Genomic DNA, 17,484 nt, shown 5'->3' with positions numbered 1-17,484 from the left:
ATTACCAAGGTTCATACATTTAATTTTTTAAAAACGATTTCACCTGCAACACCAAATTAATGCAAAATAATTCTTAAAATGGTGGCCTCTTCAGGCAACCGCCATAATAGATTCAGAAGTTTACTATGAAATGTGTTTTGAAAAGCAAAAACTGCTAAATCCACTGTCCATGAGCAAGCATGTTGATGTCCATAGGATGATGGACCAACAAACGCTCAAAAGGTGTGACGTGATTGGATAGCATGCGCTGAAGTCCATTACATGATTGGACAACCCAACGCTAGTGTCCTTCTTGACTTCATTGGTCAACATTGTGCCCACATATACAACAGCCAACAACCGGCCAATAACATTACAATCCCCCTTCTGTAATGGCGTGGTAGAATGTCTCCGGGCACCAATAGGAAATCTCCCTTAGCTGTGGTGGTCAGTGTTCAGTAGCCCCAGTACCAACACACCGACTGCTTCTGTCTTCAAGTGCTCTCTCTTCACACACTAACTAGTCTAACACACGTGATGGTTAAAGTTGCAGAAGAAGACCGTCCAGGGGTTGAACATACCCCGAGGCCTGCCTGTCCATCACTCTGTCTGTTGGGGCCACAGCCCCTCTAAACCGGTGGCTGTCCATTGTGCCTCAGCCCTGTGTAGGGCCACAGGAGCTGCTGGATGGTCACCCAGGAGTCCCCGGTCCCCACGGACGCTGCGTCCACGGCCGGCTGCAGCACCAGGCTGGCTAGGAGGGCCAGGAGGCCTGCTAGGACCACTACTAGGGCCAGCCACAGCCATAGTCCCCGGGACCCACTGGCTGCAGACGCAGGCCGGGAGGAGTAGCCCAAACACGGGGCTGCTGCAGCCTGCTCTGCCAGGCTGGGACTGGAGAGAACGGGAGAGAAGGAAAGAGAAGATTTAGAATGGACGCCAAGTAAAACTTAGCCTGGGTTAGCCAAAGCGAAGCTAATGTCTGGATGAGACAGTCAGTCTGCTTTAGTCAGCTGGTTGTCTGTCTTCCCAAAGCAGTGATGTAGCGATGCTAGGCTAAGTTAAGATGGTGTTAGCAGCATGGACTGACCACCACTCCAAAGCGTTCTCTGTAGCACACACCTGGTACATAGAAAATAGAAATAGAGCACTAGAGAACTGCAACATGCTGAGCGGCGAGGCAATGCATGTCTCACATACACTCCAGAGGGGGCGCACACACACACACACACACACACAGTCACAGCAGTTCTCCTGATGGGAATGCATGGAAGAGATTAGAGCTGACAGAGTTTGTTTGAAGCAGAAACACTGAACTGAGACCGAGTACCCCACCATACCACAACAACATGTCCAGAGACCGCTCAGAGACTTGGGCCAGATTCACAAAGCGTTTGCTCTAGACCAGGTATATTGTTTACGCCAGCCTTTCTGCTCAGTCAATCTGGACCAGAGTCTGCTCCCTGGACCTAAAGCAGCACAGCCTGGAAGCCAGATCTGCTTCTGATTTAACCAACTGCTTTACATTTGGCAAGCAGATGGCTAAAGCAGAAAACAGACAGGAATCCAGGCTACAGCATCTAGAAGCCTTTTCACACTACTGAGCCAAGCAGAGTTATACTGCTCTGCCCTCGTTACGCATCCACCCATCGTAGTTGGCAAAAAATACATATCTGAGACAGCACAGTACAGTGTGGTTCAGGTCGGCACGATGGTGTGAAAAGTGTATAAGCCTCAGGAGTGGCAGAGAAGCTACTAAGCCTAACCAGCTACGTAGCAGTGAAAAGCAGTGCTGCCTGGCTGTAGCTGATAGCTAAACATGGTTGGTTGGTTCACTACTAACGTCTTGTTGGGCATAATCAGGGCGGTGATTTTGTTGCCCAGCTCAGTGAGACTGGACTTCCTCTGAACAGGCTCCTCCCTCCTCTCCTCCTCTGAAGGGGAGTCTGCGTCGTAAGCAGGCCTGTGGGATGGGACGGGCATGCACGGTTCACACACAAAAAAATACATTACACACATACCGACACTAATGCATGTCTCACACACACACTTGTTTAACACAACATTTATTTTGTTACATACATGCTCAGGGCATGTACACAAACACACAAAGATACTCTGCAATCAATGTTCCACATGCACTTGTTATGTACGCAGGTTGTACTCCTGACTGTACGTTCAACTACAGACTTGTTACATACAGTGAGGGTAAAAAGTATTTGATCCCCTGCTGATTTTGTACGTTTGCCCACTGACAAATAAATGATCAGTCTATAATTTGATGGTAGGTTTATTTGAACAGTGAGAGACAGAATAACAACAAAAAAATCCAGAAAAACATTTGCATTTTAATGAGGGAAATAAGTATTTGACCCCCTCTCAATCAAAGATTTCTGGCTCCCAGGTGTCTTTTATACAGGTAACGAGCTGAGATTAGGAGCACACTTAAAGGGAGTGCTCCTAATTTCAGCTTGTTACCTGTAAAAAAGACACCTGTCCACAGAAGCAATCAATCAATCAGATTCCAAACTCTCCACCATGGCCAAGACCAAAGAGCTCTCCAAGGATGTCAAGGACAAGATTGTAGCCCTACACAAGGCTGGAATGGGCTACAAGACCATCGCCAAGCAGCTTGGTGAGAAGGTGACAACAGTTGGTGCGATTATTCGCAAATGGAAGAAACACAAAAGTACTGTCAATCTCCCTCGGCCTGGGACTCCATGCAAGATCTCACCTCGTGGAGTTGCAATGATCATGAGAACGGTGAGGAATCAGCCCAGAACTACCCGGGAGGATCTTGTCAATGATCTCAAGGCAGCTGGGACCATAGTCACCAAGAAAACAATTGGTAACACACTACGCCGTGAAGGACTGAAATCCTGTAGCGCCCACAAGGTCCCCCTGCTCAAGAAAGCACATATACATGCCCGTCTGAAGTTTGCCAATGAACATCTGAATGATTCAGAGGAGAACTGGGTGAAAGTGTTGTGGTCAGATGAGACCAAAATGTAGCTCTTTGGCATCAACTCACCACGCCGTGTTTGGAGGAGGAGGAATGCTGCCTATGACCCCAAGAACACCATCCCCACCGTCAAACATGGAGGTGGAAACATTATGCTGTGGGGGTGTTTTTCTGCTAAGGGGACAGGACAACTTCACTGCATCAAAGGGACGATGGACGGGGCCATGTACCATCAAATCTTGGGTGAGAACCTCCTTCCCTCAGCCAAGGCATTGAAAATGGGTTGTGGATGGTATTCCAGCATGACAATGACCCAAAACACACGGCCAAGGCAACAAAGGAGTGGCTCAAGAAGAAGCACATTAAGGTCCTGGAGTGGTCTAGCCAGTCTCCAGACCTTAATTTACAATTTAGTCATTTAGCAGACGCTCTTATCCAGAGTGACTTACAGTTAGTGAGTGTATACATTTTCATACTGGTCCCCCGTGGGAATCAAACCCACAACCCTGACGTTGCAAGCGCCATGCTCTACCAACTGAGCTACATGGGACTTCCCATAGAAAATCTGTGGAGGGAGCTGAAGGTTCGAGTTGCCAAACGTCAGCCTCGAAACCTTAATGACTTGGAGAAGATCTGCAAAGAGTAGTGGGACAAAATCCCTCCTGAGATATGTGCAAACCTGGTGGCCAACTACAAGAAACGTCTGACCTCTGTGATTGCCAACAAGGGTTTTGCCACCAAGTACTAAGTCATGTTTTGCAGAGGGGTCAAATACTTATTTCCCTCATTAAAATGCAAATCAATTTATAACATTTTTGACATGCGTTTTTCAGGATTTTTTTGTTGTTATTCTGTCTCTCACTGTTCAAATAAACCTACCATTAAAATTATAGACTGATAATTTCTTTGTCAGTGGGCAAACGTACAAAATCAGCAGGGGATCAAATACTTTTTTCCCCCTCACTGTACATAGAGTACATGGTTGGGTAAATTAAAATGTACACATCATGCAGAATGTTTGTTTTCAGGTTGAGGTAATGTGCGACACACGTGTGCTTCTGACACACAGCAGACATCAGGCCTTACCCCTTCATCATCATCATGAGTGAAGGCTCGTCAGTCTCAACCCAAGCCCCGGAGCTAACAAAGCGCTTTAGAGGAGGACGCGTCGTGCTCTTCTTCCCTGTCACATTCCTGTAACCACACCACATACATACATACACAATCCACACGTCACATTCCACACGACACCCAACACAGACTACACAACCAGCACGTCATGTTTTAACAAAGGCCCCTAATTTACAAACACCTAGATGCAAATTTCTTCCTCAGAAATCAGAATGGTGTTTGTTTTGCAAAGCAGGGTCAAGACTGCGTTGAAATATTCTTCAACAACTCCGTATTTCCCACACACACACACACAGTGCTGTAGTCTACCTACCAGGGAGATCTGCGAGTGAGTCTCTCTGCCTCAGTCTCTGTGGTGTCCTGTGCTTTATTGGGCATGTCAAAGTGCATGGGTCCCCCTCCCCCACCGGACCGGGGGATAGCTGCTATGCTGACCCGTCGGGCTGATGCCTGAGGAAAGGAGGAATAGGGAAACCCTTTTTTCAAATACAAGACAGTGCACAGATGCAGACAGTGATTACTACAGTGACTAAAACAGCAGTACAGTATCATTCACTGAACCTACTGACCTACCTTATAGTACGCCGATCCAGATTGTTTCTTGACTCTGAAATCATCTGAAGGAAAAAATATTCAGTATTAGAAAGAAACATAAGATAGAGGTGTGTATGTGTGTTCCTCACCTGAGTGTGTTCCTCCAGAGTGGGTTCCGAAGGACCTCTCGTTCTGCAGCATGTTTTCTCTCAGCTCCGTGAGCTCAGCATGTTCCTTAGTGTACATCCTCCTCAGGTTCTCTACATGCTGGATCATTATCTCTACTGCCTTGCCTATACGAGACTCCTGGAGGGGGAGAGAGACATCACACAGACGCAGACCTACACAGTCTACCTATATGACTCCTCAAAGGGGAGGAGAGAGGGGGACAAATCACGCAATTCAATTGTACTGTACCTGATGTATGGCGCCCAGCATCTCTGAGCGACTGGACACTCTGGTCATGGACTGGATGAGGATGTCCAGGTTCTTTTGAAGTCTCTGGATGATCTCCATAGACTGGTTATCATCCTCACACAGAGGAGACAGGGCCTGGCAAGAGCAGATACAAGGAAGGTAAAATAGAAATTGTATACCCTTCTCACCTGTAGCAGGTCCTGACAGCTACATTTGGATACCTCACTCCTGTGTCCCCCGCTTCAACCTGTCCCTTTACATGTGGTTCAACTGTCTCCCTTGTCCCCAGTCCCTCCCTCTCACACCTCTCACCTGTAGTAGTCCCTGGCAACTGGACACCTCCCTCCGGACGTTCTCCTCTGCCAGGTCCCGTGACCTCTCCTCCAGCCTCAGCCTCTTCTCCAGGGTGAACATGTCACACTTAAAGCCCAAGGACAGGCGCTGGAACTCCGTCTGACAGATAGACAACACAGCCTTAACTCTATGGTACATACAGAGATAATCAAGAGAAATAAATGGTTGGAATGCTTACCACTACCTCAATCTCCTTTTCATTAGGGAACAGGCTGCAATGAGGAAAACAGTATTACAGTATATGTCACTAGAAAACAGAGCTATGAGTGTCACAGTACCTGAGAGCATTTATATTATCTTGCAATGCATCTCTAAAATATGAGGTATTGTACTGTATGTTGAGTAGCCTACCTGCTTCTGTCCCCTATGGTTGAGTCCTCAGAAACAACAGAGGTTTCAGCTGGTACGACACACAGAGAGAGAGAGCGAGAAAGAGGTTCATGTTTTAAAATATCAAATCATTGGTCTTGCTATTGATCTCTCTTTTACAATAGAAAGAGGGAGATTAGAAAAACTATATCGACCACACAACGTGACAATTTCATTTTGACTTCAGTCAGTAATTAGACTTATACTAGCATTAAAATATTAAGAACATTATCAGCTGAGGAATCTGGGGTTAACTCACCTTCCTTCTCAGTGGTAACACTGGTTTCACTCAGGTCCTCTGGTACCTTCCCTTCCTCGATGACATCCATATTGTGAGACAGCTCCTGGATGATTGCGGTGAACGTTACACCCTCCGTACACACACACACACACACACTTCTCCCTCACTGTACACACACACACACTTCTCGGTCTCGCTGCTATCCTCCGCCTCAGACACACACACACTCGATTCTAATGATCTAACAGACTGTATCCGGTAACCAATGTAACATTTACAGATCTAGCTAGGTATACTGTAGGACTATCATCCATTCTGCCAGAGCGCTGTGAAGTGCTTCCCTGTGTAGATAAGCACAGAGTCGACTAAAGTGAAAGAATTTTCACTCCAAGACAGGAATGATTACATTTTCTCAATAAGTCATAAGGTCTCTCACTATCACAGAGCTCTTATCTCAAATGATTTATTCCCTACATAGTGCACTACTTTTGATCAGAACCCCTTGTAGTGCACTAGGGATTAGGGTGCCATTTGAGACAGGGGGCCATATATCATTAAATAGACCGCTCACCAGTTCCTTCTTGAACTTGCTCCTGAGAACCAGTGAGTCAATTTTGGCTCCTGACGGGTCAGGGGTCATAGCATCCCTTGGACCATGTGATGGGTCAGTGGACGTAACAGTCAGTCCATCCATGGTCTGAGAGCCTCCGTCCCCTGCCAGACTGACTGTCCCTGTAGAGCCAGTGAAAGGAGTGTTACACACATGCAAACACCTTCTCACACACTCACGTACACAGAGACACAATGTTGGCAGGAGGCCATAGCTCCTCTATTTCCTCCTACCTGCCAAGTCCCCCTCCACTGTAGGCACCAGCACCACTGACTCCTGTATGCCCTCCTCCTCCTCCTCTAGTACTGTCAACAGGCTGGAACACACACACATTATAGAGCGCTGCAGCAATTCCACCATGCCAAAACAAATTGCACAACTTGCCCTTATCACTACCGTATGTCTCGATCACAACCAAAAGCAAGAGTAATGTTCTAAACAATTCCAAACAAAGCCAACATTAACCTCCTAACAGAAAATATCTCAGCACACAGACAGCATATGTCAGAGGAAAGTACACCACTTCCATCATGTAACTAGGACACAACCATGTAGACACACACGCACTCACCTGTCCTCGGCTAGCACTCTCTCAGCCAGCTGGTCCTGGGTTAGCTTCTGAGAGAGAGAGAGAGAGAGAGAGAGAGAGAGAGAGAGAGAGAGAAATGAGAGAGAGGTGAGAGAAATGCAGGTGGCCTTGTAACATACTTTTAGCACCACTTGTCAGAGGAAGTAAACGATTAAAAAGAGCGACATTCCATACCTGTCCCATGGCATCAGAATGTTATCTCTGCTCTGTACAGTGAATTTAAAGGATGGGATGGAGAATACTCATTTCTTACATAATGTGCTGGTTGGTGGAGAGCCCTGCAGCTGTGTGCGGTGTGTGTGTGTGTGTGTGTGTGTGTGTGTGTCGGGGGCTGTGTGTGTGAGTATAAGTGTTGGACAGAATAAGTGTGGACAAGGCATTTCCACTGGCAGTAGTGGGGGCGTTGGAATACGGCACACACACTACAGATGGGTAAGAGCGGAAGGCACTAGACTATATAAAGCTGGATACTCGAGCGCAGAGCTATGCTGAGTGGTAGTTGAGTAATGTAACTGTGCATAACAATCAAGAGGAGAATTACACTATAAAAACCAACCTCAAATCACACTGCAAAACAGATACAAGCTGGATCCAGATCCCTTTTATGTATTATCTATGTAGCATTTCAACTCTACACAACCCATGTTTATAAACAAAACGGTTATTCAGAAGCAAGGACACAGGACAATCCAAGACTGTTGCATTTATTCATGCAACAACCAGTCCAGCACATAGCTTAAGCAAACAGGGTGATGAAGTCAGGCAGATTTGGCCAATAACACCAGTGTCTTCATTTCCTGCTACTGAATAACTGCCAGACTGGCAACGTTGATGTTACTATGTGTCATGATGGGATTATAAAACTTTAAGTGTGTTCAACCAAGTTTTAATATCAGGAATAATTCATATTTATCCCGAAAGTCCCAGGAAATACCGCAAATATCTGAAGTGCCCATTTCAAGCGTTTAAAACCAAGATATGGTCACTAAACCAGGGTTCTCCAAAAATAAGATTGTCGGTGGCCACATTGCAGGCGCCACTAGCCTATGTAAAGATTTCACAGCAAGTGAAACTGATATTTAGTAATGATAGAGTAAACTTTGATCACCAATGTCATTGTTGTGAATTGCGAAGCAGGCCGTTCATAAATTCTGAGCGTTATGTTCCTCAATTAATTCAGAACATTTCAGCAGTAGGCTGGGCCTACGCTATATCGACACAGAGCGCGATCAGGACGCACCCCGAGTAGGCTAGCGTTGTTGAATCATACAGACTTTGTAACGGCAGTCAAACAAAAGTCAAATGACCAAAGTTGCTAAGCTTGCTAGATAACCCCCAACGAATGACATAAAAATCGAGATTATGATTATACAGATTGCAGATCAGCTCATGAATAACAGAGATGGAGAGGAAATTGTTTAAATATCAAGTTCTTAAATGGGGACCAATTGTTACAAAAAATATCCATATCTACTCTCATACCATTTGTTGATCACACATTCTCTACCGATGTGCAGCAATAGGAGACAGCGCATTGAAGCGGGTGTAATGTTATAGTGGTATTTTGACATGCATGCGACGTGCTTTGATAATGCAACCTCCGATGATAATTCTAAACTGAATTCGGGTCTCTGTGTGCAGTCCGGCAGTGTCACCTACAGTGTGGGAAAAAAGTATTTAGTCAGCCACCAATTGTGCAAGTTCTCCCACTTAAAAAGGTGAGAGAGGCCTGTAATTTTCATCATAGGTACACGTCAACTATGACAGACAAAATTATTTTAAAAAATCCAGAAAATCACATTGTAGGATTTTTAATGAATTTATTTGCAAATTATGATGGAAAATAAGTATTTGGTCAATAACAAAAGTTTCTCAATACTTTGTTATATACCCTTTGTTGGCAATGACACAGGTCAAACGTTTTCTGTAAGTCTTCAAAGTTTTCACACACTGTTGCTGGTATTTCGGCCCATTCCTCCATGCAGATCTCTAGAGCAGTGATGTTTTGGGGCTGTCGCTGGGCAACACGGACTTTCAACTCCCTCCAAAGATTTTCTATGGGGTTGAGATCTGGAGACTGGCTAGGCCACTCCAGGACCTTGAAATGCTTCTTACGAAGCCACTCCTTCGTTGCCCGGGCGGTGTGTTTGGGATCATTGTCATGCTGAAAGACCCAGCCACGTTTCATCTTCAATGCCCTTGCTGATGGAAGGAGGTTTTCACTCAAAATCTCACGATACATGGCCCCATTCATTCTTTCCTTTACACGGATCAGTCGTCCTGGTCCCTTTGCAGAAAAACAGCCCCAAAGCATGATGTTTCCACCCCCATGCTTCACAGTAGGTATGGTGTTCTTTGGATGCAACTCAGCATTCTTTGTCCTCCAAACACGACGAGTTGAGTTTACCTAAAAGTTATATTTTGGTTTCATCTGACCATATGACATTCTCCCAATCCTCTTCTGGATCATCCAAATGCAAACTTCAGACGGGCCTGGACATGTACTGGCTTAAGCAGGGGGACACGTCTGGCACTGCAGGATTTGAGTCCCTGGCGGCGTAGTGTGTTACTGATGGTAGGGCTTTGTTACTTTGGTCCCAGCTCTCTGCAGGTCATTCACTAGGTCCCCCCGTGTGGTTCTGGGATTTTTGCTCACCGTTCTTGTGATCATTTTGACCCCCCGGGGTGAGATCTTGCGTGGAGCCCCAGATCGAGGGAGATTATCAGTGGTCTTGTATGTCTTCCATTTCCTAATAATTGCTCCCACAGTTGATTTCTTCAAACCAAGCTGCTTACCTATTGCAGATTGTCTTTGGTCTTGGCCATAGTGGAGTTTGGAGTGTGACTGTTTGAGGTTGTGGACAGGTGTCTTTTATACTGATAACAAGTTCAAACAGGTGCCATTAATACAGGTAACGAGTGGAGGACAGAGGAGCCTTGCCTACGGAGCTGTGAGGGGAACGGCACCTCCGTACCTTCAGGCTCTGATCAGTCCCTAGACCCAAACGAGGGCATTGCGTTCATCCACCTCTGGCCTGCTAGCCCCCCTACCTCTGCTGAAGCACAGTTCCCGCTCAGCCCAGTCAAAACTGTTCGCTGCTCTGGCACCCCAATGGTGGAACAAGCTCCCTCACGACGCCAGGACAGCGGAGTCACTCACCACCTTCCGGAGACATTTGAAACCCCACCTCTTTAAGGAACACCTGGGATAGGATAAAGTAATCCTTCTAACCCTCCCCTTACCCCACCCACCCCCCAAAAAAAATAAATATATATATATATAATTGTAAAGTGTTTATCCCACTGGCTATAAGGTGAATGCACCAATTTGTAAGTCGCTCTGGATAAGAGCGTCTGCTAAATGACGTAAATGTAAATGTTAAAGAAGAAGTTACAGGTCTGTGAGAGCCAGAAATCTTGCTTGTTTGTACATTTACGTCATTTAGCAGACGCTCTTATCCAGAGCGACTTACAAATAGGTGCATTCACCTTATAGCCAGTGGGATAACCACTTTACAATGTTTGTTATTTATTTAAAAAAAAATTTGGGGGGTTGGAGTAAAGGGGGGGTAGAAGGATTACTTTATCCTATCCCAGGTATTCTTTAAAGAGGTGGGGTTTCAAATGTCTCCGGAAGGGAGTGACTCCGCTGTCCTGGCGTCGTGAGGTAGCTTGTTCCACCATTGGGGTGCCAGAGCAGCGAACAGTTTTGACTGGGCTGAGCGAACTATGCTTCCGCAGAGGAAGGGGAGCCAGCAGGCCAGAGGTGGATGAACGCAATGCCCCGTTTGGGTGTAGGGACTGATCAGAGCCTGAAGGTACGGAGGTGCCGTTCCCCTCACTGCTCCATAGGCAAGCACCATGGTCTTGTAACGGATGCGAGCTTCAACTGGAAGCCAGTGGAGTGTGCGGAGGAGGGGGGTGACGTGAGAGAACTTGGGAATGTTGAACACCAGACGGGCTGCGGCATTCTGGATGAGTTGTAGGGGTTTAATGGCACAGGCAGGGAGCCCAGCCAACAGCGAGTTGCAGTAATCCAGACGGGAGATGACAAGTGCCTGGATTAGGACCTGTGCCGCTTCCTGTGTAGGTGACCAAATACTTATTTTCCACCATAATTTGCAAATAAATTCATTAAAAATCCTACAATGTGATTTTCAGGATTTTTTTCCCTCAATTTGTCTGTCATAGTTGACATGTACCTATGATGAAAATTACAGGCCTCTCTCATCTTTTTAAGTGGGAGAACTTGCACAATTGGTGGCTGACTAAATACGTTTTCCCCCCACTGTATATGCCCCCTTTATTTATCCTACGGTTCTGACTTGGTGTACAGGGAGAACACTAAGAATGGCCCATGTTCTGAATTCTGTCGCTGTACATTTCAAAAGTGCTAAACAAATAGTTCTATTGACTACGTCCGTCCTAGCTCGCTCCTTAATGTCTTAATTGAAATTATGGATTGCCTCTTATCCGCTTGTCGTCCCCTTATGCCATACTTTGTACATCTCAATTGTCATTAGAAACCACATTTGTTTAAGCAAGTCAGCCATAACAGCTATGTTTTTTTTAAAGGCAGTAAATGAGGCCGAATTAACTGTTTCGCTGCCAGACAAGGCTCTGCTGATTGCCAGGTGTAGCAGTGGTAAGATGTTGGGACTGCTGTTGGGACAGCTTTATGTAGGCCCTAACAGTTTGTGGGCACCATTTGTCACATTTGTTTTTGTTTGCCCCACCAAGGTTTACATGCTAAAATCACCACTGCTCCCCAAGACACCCCCAGAGAGTTGGGTCACGGCCAGGGTCAGCCATTATCAACGGCAACACTTGAGCAATTAGGGTTAAGTGCCTTGCTCAAGGGCACAGACAGATTTCTTACCAGGCTCAGGGATTTGAACGAGCAACCTTTCGGTTACTGGCCCAACGCTCTAACCTTCCTGCTCTCTCACTACTCTCCAGTCTACCAAACTGACAGACAGATCCAGCTGTAAATGCTTGCCACAGACAGATTAAACTTGCACTCTTAACTGTATTAGAAGGAATCTGTTGGCTCCCTCTGGAAACATTTCTCACAGGAGTGCCACCCCGCTGTGCCTACACAGAGCAGGAGACTGGAATAACAGAAATAGCATGTCTGTCTCTGTGGATGGACTCACAGCTAACCCCTGTGACAACAATGAAATAACATTTTAGTCATTTAGCAGACGCTCTTATCCAGAGCGACTTACATGAGCAATTAGGGTTAAGTGCCTTGCTCAAGGGCACAGACAGATTTTTCACCTAGTCGGCTCGGGGATTAGAACCAGCGACCTTTCGGTTACTTGCACAATGCTCTTAACCACTAAGCTACCTGCCGCCCTATATAACACACACAAACCTGCTCAGAAAAGATAGAGAAAAGTTTACAGTAGACTACACGTAAACATAAAGACTACATTATTACACAGACATGAAATTATCTGTACACAATCTGGAGCTAAGAACCAAATAAGCCATACTTGCCTCCCTTGACAAAGTGTACAGTGCAGTGGAGCAACTGAATCAGAATACACAAAGGTGGGAGGGACCATGGGTCCTCCTCCACCCTAACCCCCTCCTCTCTGGGCACAGCCCTTAGCCGACCAGCCCCTGTCCATACCCCTCCATCCCATCCACAACACAGCACCACTCAGCCCAACCAGGAAGAGAATGAACAGAGAGAGTAAAAGACAGAGAGAGGGAAAGAGAGAGTGATAGAAAAGGGGAAGTCAAGACAGAGATTGTCACAGTGGCTGTGACTGTCAATGAAGGAAGTTCGTTTTCATCATTGTGCCATCAGTAAAATACTTCCTGTGTATTGTACTGACCTGTGCGTCATTTATATTGGTCGTCATATTGGTCGAGGTGATGTCGTCCTCTACTTCTTTTCCTCCTTCACTGCCGTCTGTCTGCTGGGGGCTGACCCAGAGAGAAAGGTGAAAGGTCAGTATTTTAATGTTTTTGTCATTTAGCAGATGCTCTTATCCAGAGCGACTTACAGGAGCAATTAGGGTTAAGTGCCTTGCTCAAGGGCACAGACAGATTTTTCACCTAGTCGGCTCGGGGATTAGAACCAGCGACCTTTCGGTTACTGGCACTACGCTCTTAACCACTAAGCTACCTGCCGCCCCAGTTTATCAGTGTCTCTTGGAGCCCAACCAGAGAAATTATACATTCTCTCTCTCAGTATACATTTTTTGGGTGGGTGCTTATCTCTCTTAGATAGTAGGAAGCAGCTGGGGTCACTGACTGTGACTGCACCTACCTATGAGAGCAAAGTCACTGCCCCAGCCCCGTTTACAGGTGCATTGTGGGTATGCAAAGTATCGCTAAAGAGGCCCAATTACACAGCCAACACTTCCCTCCTCACTCAGCTTGGAAAACACTAATTTGACTGGCAAATGTGTTCAGAGAGGAAGAGAAGCATGCTACAGTGCACTCACATACACCGAAACTACGACTGTACAGTAAAAGCCACAGAGCTTGGTTCTCACCCGCCAGTGAGTAAAATGGTCTCATCCATCACAGGGTAAGTGCAGCTGGGAGATACCATCTCAGCCAACCTGGGGGGTGGACTGTTGCCAGCAGTGATGGTCCTGTCATGTTCTGGTGAGCCAGGCTGAGGTGTGTCTTGAAGAAGGGGCACTATGGTGTCAGGGCTCATTGCATCTGGACAAAAGGGTGAGGAGGAGTCATAAGTGAAACAGCATTGGAGAGGGCCATCCAACTAAATGAAATATACTGAATGCATGAAGAGAAATACTACATTTGCTGTAGGTGCAGGCTAGAGTGAGTCAGGGATTGCATGGTGCAGAGAGAGAAAGACTGATCAGAGGGGAGGAAGAGAGAGAGAGTGATGAGAGAGAGATGGTCTTACCCGATAGAGAAGAGTGGGAGGGAGGGAGTGGATGCTCCTCAGTGTCAACAGCCTGCTGGTGGGCGTCCTCAGGCCCAAAGCATTCTGGGAGTTTGGCACCCTGAGGAACAACACATACAGATAATTATCCATGTAATTTTTTTATAATAAGAGTATGAATATGATAAACAGACGAGCATCAATACATAACAGCTACCTGTCCATTCAGTTCATGTGAAAGGATATAGTGAAATCAGACTGACAAGCAACAACGCCTTTGCTTATCCAACAACAAAGCATATAAAACAACCTCATATTACCTCTGTATCAGTGTGAGTCACTGTCCATTCCCTATCGATCCGATTAAGTAAGAAAGCTTGACTTCAGAAGATGAGCTATTTATTCAGTTTTGTCTATCTAGAACTAATGACATGAGCAAATAAGTCAATTTGGTAGTCAAATAAATACAAGGCTGTATGAGTTGTTATGTCAAGTGGGAGGAAAGTAAAAAGTATGAGAGAGGAAGATGGAAGGAAAGAGTGCGTGTTCCAGGCTAGATTTGTCCATGTCCTGTTGTCTATTCTCAGAGGTGTGGTTAACACTTCTGCTCCTGTTCCAATACTCTTAAAATCCTTCCTCTGTTCCTTCCTTGGAGTGATCACTGATCAGACATGATGACTGGACTGGTAAAAGCTACACAAAACCTCAGTGACCAGGATAGATAGGTGATTCATTCAAGGAAGATATAAGGGAAGGATGAATGTTCAAAGTATTTGAACGGGGCCTATGACCGTTTCCTGCCCACCAGAAGTGGCCTCTTAAAACTGTCATCATCGTCACATACGGTCACATGCACTCCTGACGACTACGTATATCTACATACTAGAAGGGACATCACCATTCAAAGCAATGTTCCAAGGTGGGGGGTTCTACTCAAATGAACACCCATTATTTTATATGAAAAACAGCCACCAGTCAAATCTTAACAGTGACAGAGCAATGTTCCTTTCACAAAACACATGAGGGCAACCCCAAAAATATCTGGCTTTTTTGGTATGGTTATATAGTTCAGTCTTTTAAGTCTGGAGTGGATAACCAGCAAACTAATCCAGAGAATAGCTATAAATCACACTGACACAGTAGGAGTACATACACAGAGTAATAGGTTTTAAAGACTGCCATCTACCTGTGGGGAAAGACTGTTCACCCTCTGGTCACTGTCTGTTGACGCTGTGGTTTCTGAGAGAAAAAGGGAGGGAGAAGGGGGAAGAAGGAGAGGGGGGGGGGTAGAGGGAGAGAGGGGGGGGAGAGGAAGGGAGGGGGAGAGAGACAGGAAGGAAGAAGAAAAGCTAATTAGTTGAAGTTGAAAATCATCTCCGTGATATTCAGCTGGGGTCACTGGCAAGGTCAAACTAAGCCCCACCCACTACCATCTTAGACCATAATATTAGACTATTAAACTCCCCATCTGTGTTAGTGGGTTTAGAGGCAGTAATGACCACATTCTTTGGGTTCTGGCAGCCAGTGATGCAGGGAGACCACTGGGGATTACTGAACACTTCCAATGGGTTTGGATGACTTTAACACCTGGCCATAGAAGGCTGGGGCCGAGAAGACTTGCCAGAGAACAGCCACACAGCTGGTCCCTCGCTGGAGACCCTGGCCATCTATGGCTGTCCTTGCCACAAACCCCAGAGGACTGTGTGTGTGTCTGGGCCTGGTTCTTCAAGGGTGGCTGAGTGCTCTGTGACTCCAGGGATTACCGGAGTAATCCACTCAGGCTTCTGACGGACTCACTAACCCCTGGTTTACCTAGTGTTTCACCTGGCTCAGTAGTCCAGAACCATAGAGAGAGACCTTACAGGAACTCCTGTAAACTCACTAAAATACAGCCCAATATGGAATTATAATAGGATATCATCATCATTACTAATCTGGGGAATCCTACTCATTCACCTCTCAGATCCTCTCCCTCCGTCTGGTCGGGTTCACTTCTTTCTGAGAGAGGAGAGAGAAAGGAGATCCCCCTCAGTCCCCCCTCCTGTCCCTCTCCCCCCACCACGGTCCACCTCTCCCCCACCTCCCCCTCCTCCCCCTCTCCAGGCTGGTCCCCTCTCTCCGCCAGTCTGTCCTCCGTCCTCCTGTCTGTCTGTCCTGTCTCCTGACTCTTGAACTCCCTGTACGTCTCCACCCCCTCGTTCTTCAGGAAGTCTTGGAGGACAAACTCCTCATCCCAGTCCAGGTCCTCCCCAGCCTGACAAAGTAAATACACTGAATTAAAACATGCTCAGGGAATTCATGTATTTATAAAGCATTTTTTACATTAGCAGTTGTCACAGAGGTTTTTCAGTAATTCTGCCTAGACACCAAAGAGCACGTAGAAGCACGGTAATGCATGAAAAACGGTCTAAAAAAGGTTAAATGAATACAAACAGATTGAATAGACTAGAACCTCATAGATCATGCCAGGAGCAAAACAAACAGTAGGATAAAGTTACACTTGTTTATTCAATGTGTCAATGTTTTAATTGCATTTGTCCCTACTTAACTAAATGATAAAGATATACAAATAGAACTGAGCCTGTTCAAAGTGATAATGTGAGGTTTCAGAGTTTAACAACAAATCAAAAGTTACATTTTCCCCGAATGCTGATCTAAGATCAGTTGTGTGTTTCTCCTCCCTAATAGTTAAGGTTGGTGAGATGGTAAACCGATCCTAGATCTGTGCCTATGGGCGATAATAGACAAAGGCATTTACAAAGTAGCATTACAGAATAGGAGAGAGATTAACACAGAATATTTCTCCTGATCAGAAAGTGTGCAAAGTGTCCACTCAGCTACCCACTCCATCCTCTAGTGTCTCTATTAAACAGCCTTTACTATTCACCATCTGAGTCCTATTCTCTGCTATGTTCCATGTTCTTATCCATGGCTCTCAATGCCTGTGTCCCAACAGTAGCCCATTACCTACTATACCCGACATCTTTCTCCCATACTAGTCGAGTGAATCCCTAACTTTTTCAATCTTCCTACTACAAGATATTCAACAGATTTTCAAAAGCAACATGCCAGCTGTGACACACAGGGGACTACACCTCTTTCCCCATTCTCCCAAGTCTCCCAATCTCTCGCTTAGTCCTACCTGTGGATCATCAGGGTCAGGGGTTTCACAGCTAGCCTCTCTGCTGCCCTGTCTACCTCTTCCCTCCCTCCATCTTTGTAGCTCTCTCTCCCTCCTACCTGTGGGTCCTCGTCGGGGGTCTGGCAGCTGGCCTCCCTGCTGTCCCCCGGGGTATTTAGCTGGTCCAACTCCTCACGCAGCTGCTGCTTCTGATTCTCCTGCTCCTGAACCCTACATGGACGGACCCACGTAAATTACACACATATCTACACAGACAGACACGTAAAGCAACACCCCCCCCCC

General features: G+C 46.1%; 1 protein-coding gene across 1 annotated transcript in view; it reads right to left on the bottom strand.

Moving 5' to 3' along the window:
- Window positions 1-31: 31 nt before the first annotated feature.
- Window positions 32-17,484, bottom strand: part of LOC121574689 (inositol 1,4,5-triphosphate receptor associated 2) — a 30,605-nt gene continuing 13,152 nt past the window's right edge. The window contains exons 17-37 of the mRNA XM_045212349.1: window positions 17,301-17,412; window positions 16,166-16,314; window positions 16,017-16,120; window positions 15,247-15,299; window positions 14,082-14,181; window positions 13,699-13,873; window positions 13,033-13,123; window positions 7,169-7,215; window positions 6,831-6,913; window positions 6,559-6,719; window positions 6,006-6,090; window positions 5,729-5,777; window positions 5,562-5,589; window positions 5,336-5,476; window positions 5,024-5,158; window positions 4,756-4,912; window positions 4,646-4,689; window positions 4,386-4,522; window positions 4,028-4,135; window positions 1,823-1,942; window positions 32-873 (exon numbers count right to left, since the gene is read on the bottom strand). Coding sequence (XP_045068284.1) covers window positions 609-873; window positions 1,823-1,942; window positions 4,028-4,135; window positions 4,386-4,522; window positions 4,646-4,689; window positions 4,756-4,912; window positions 5,024-5,158; window positions 5,336-5,476; window positions 5,562-5,589; window positions 5,729-5,777; window positions 6,006-6,090; window positions 6,559-6,719; window positions 6,831-6,913; window positions 7,169-7,215; window positions 13,033-13,123; window positions 13,699-13,873; window positions 14,082-14,181; window positions 15,247-15,299; window positions 16,017-16,120; window positions 16,166-16,314; window positions 17,301-17,412 — 2,344 coding nt within the window. The 3' untranslated portion in view covers window positions 32-608. The remainder of the gene's footprint in view (window positions 874-1,822; window positions 1,943-4,027; window positions 4,136-4,385; window positions 4,523-4,645; window positions 4,690-4,755; window positions 4,913-5,023; window positions 5,159-5,335; window positions 5,477-5,561; window positions 5,590-5,728; window positions 5,778-6,005; window positions 6,091-6,558; window positions 6,720-6,830; window positions 6,914-7,168; window positions 7,216-13,032; window positions 13,124-13,698; window positions 13,874-14,081; window positions 14,182-15,246; window positions 15,300-16,016; window positions 16,121-16,165; window positions 16,315-17,300; window positions 17,413-17,484) is intronic.

Source organism: Coregonus clupeaformis, unplaced genomic scaffold (assembly GCF_020615455.1).
Source record: "Coregonus clupeaformis isolate EN_2021a unplaced genomic scaffold, ASM2061545v1 scaf0009, whole genome shotgun sequence".
In the NCBI taxonomy this organism is placed as follows: domain Eukaryota; kingdom Metazoa; phylum Chordata; class Actinopteri; order Salmoniformes; family Salmonidae; genus Coregonus; species Coregonus clupeaformis.
Note: the sequence above shows the minus strand (reverse complement) of the source record. Positions and strands in the feature narration are given on the sequence as shown.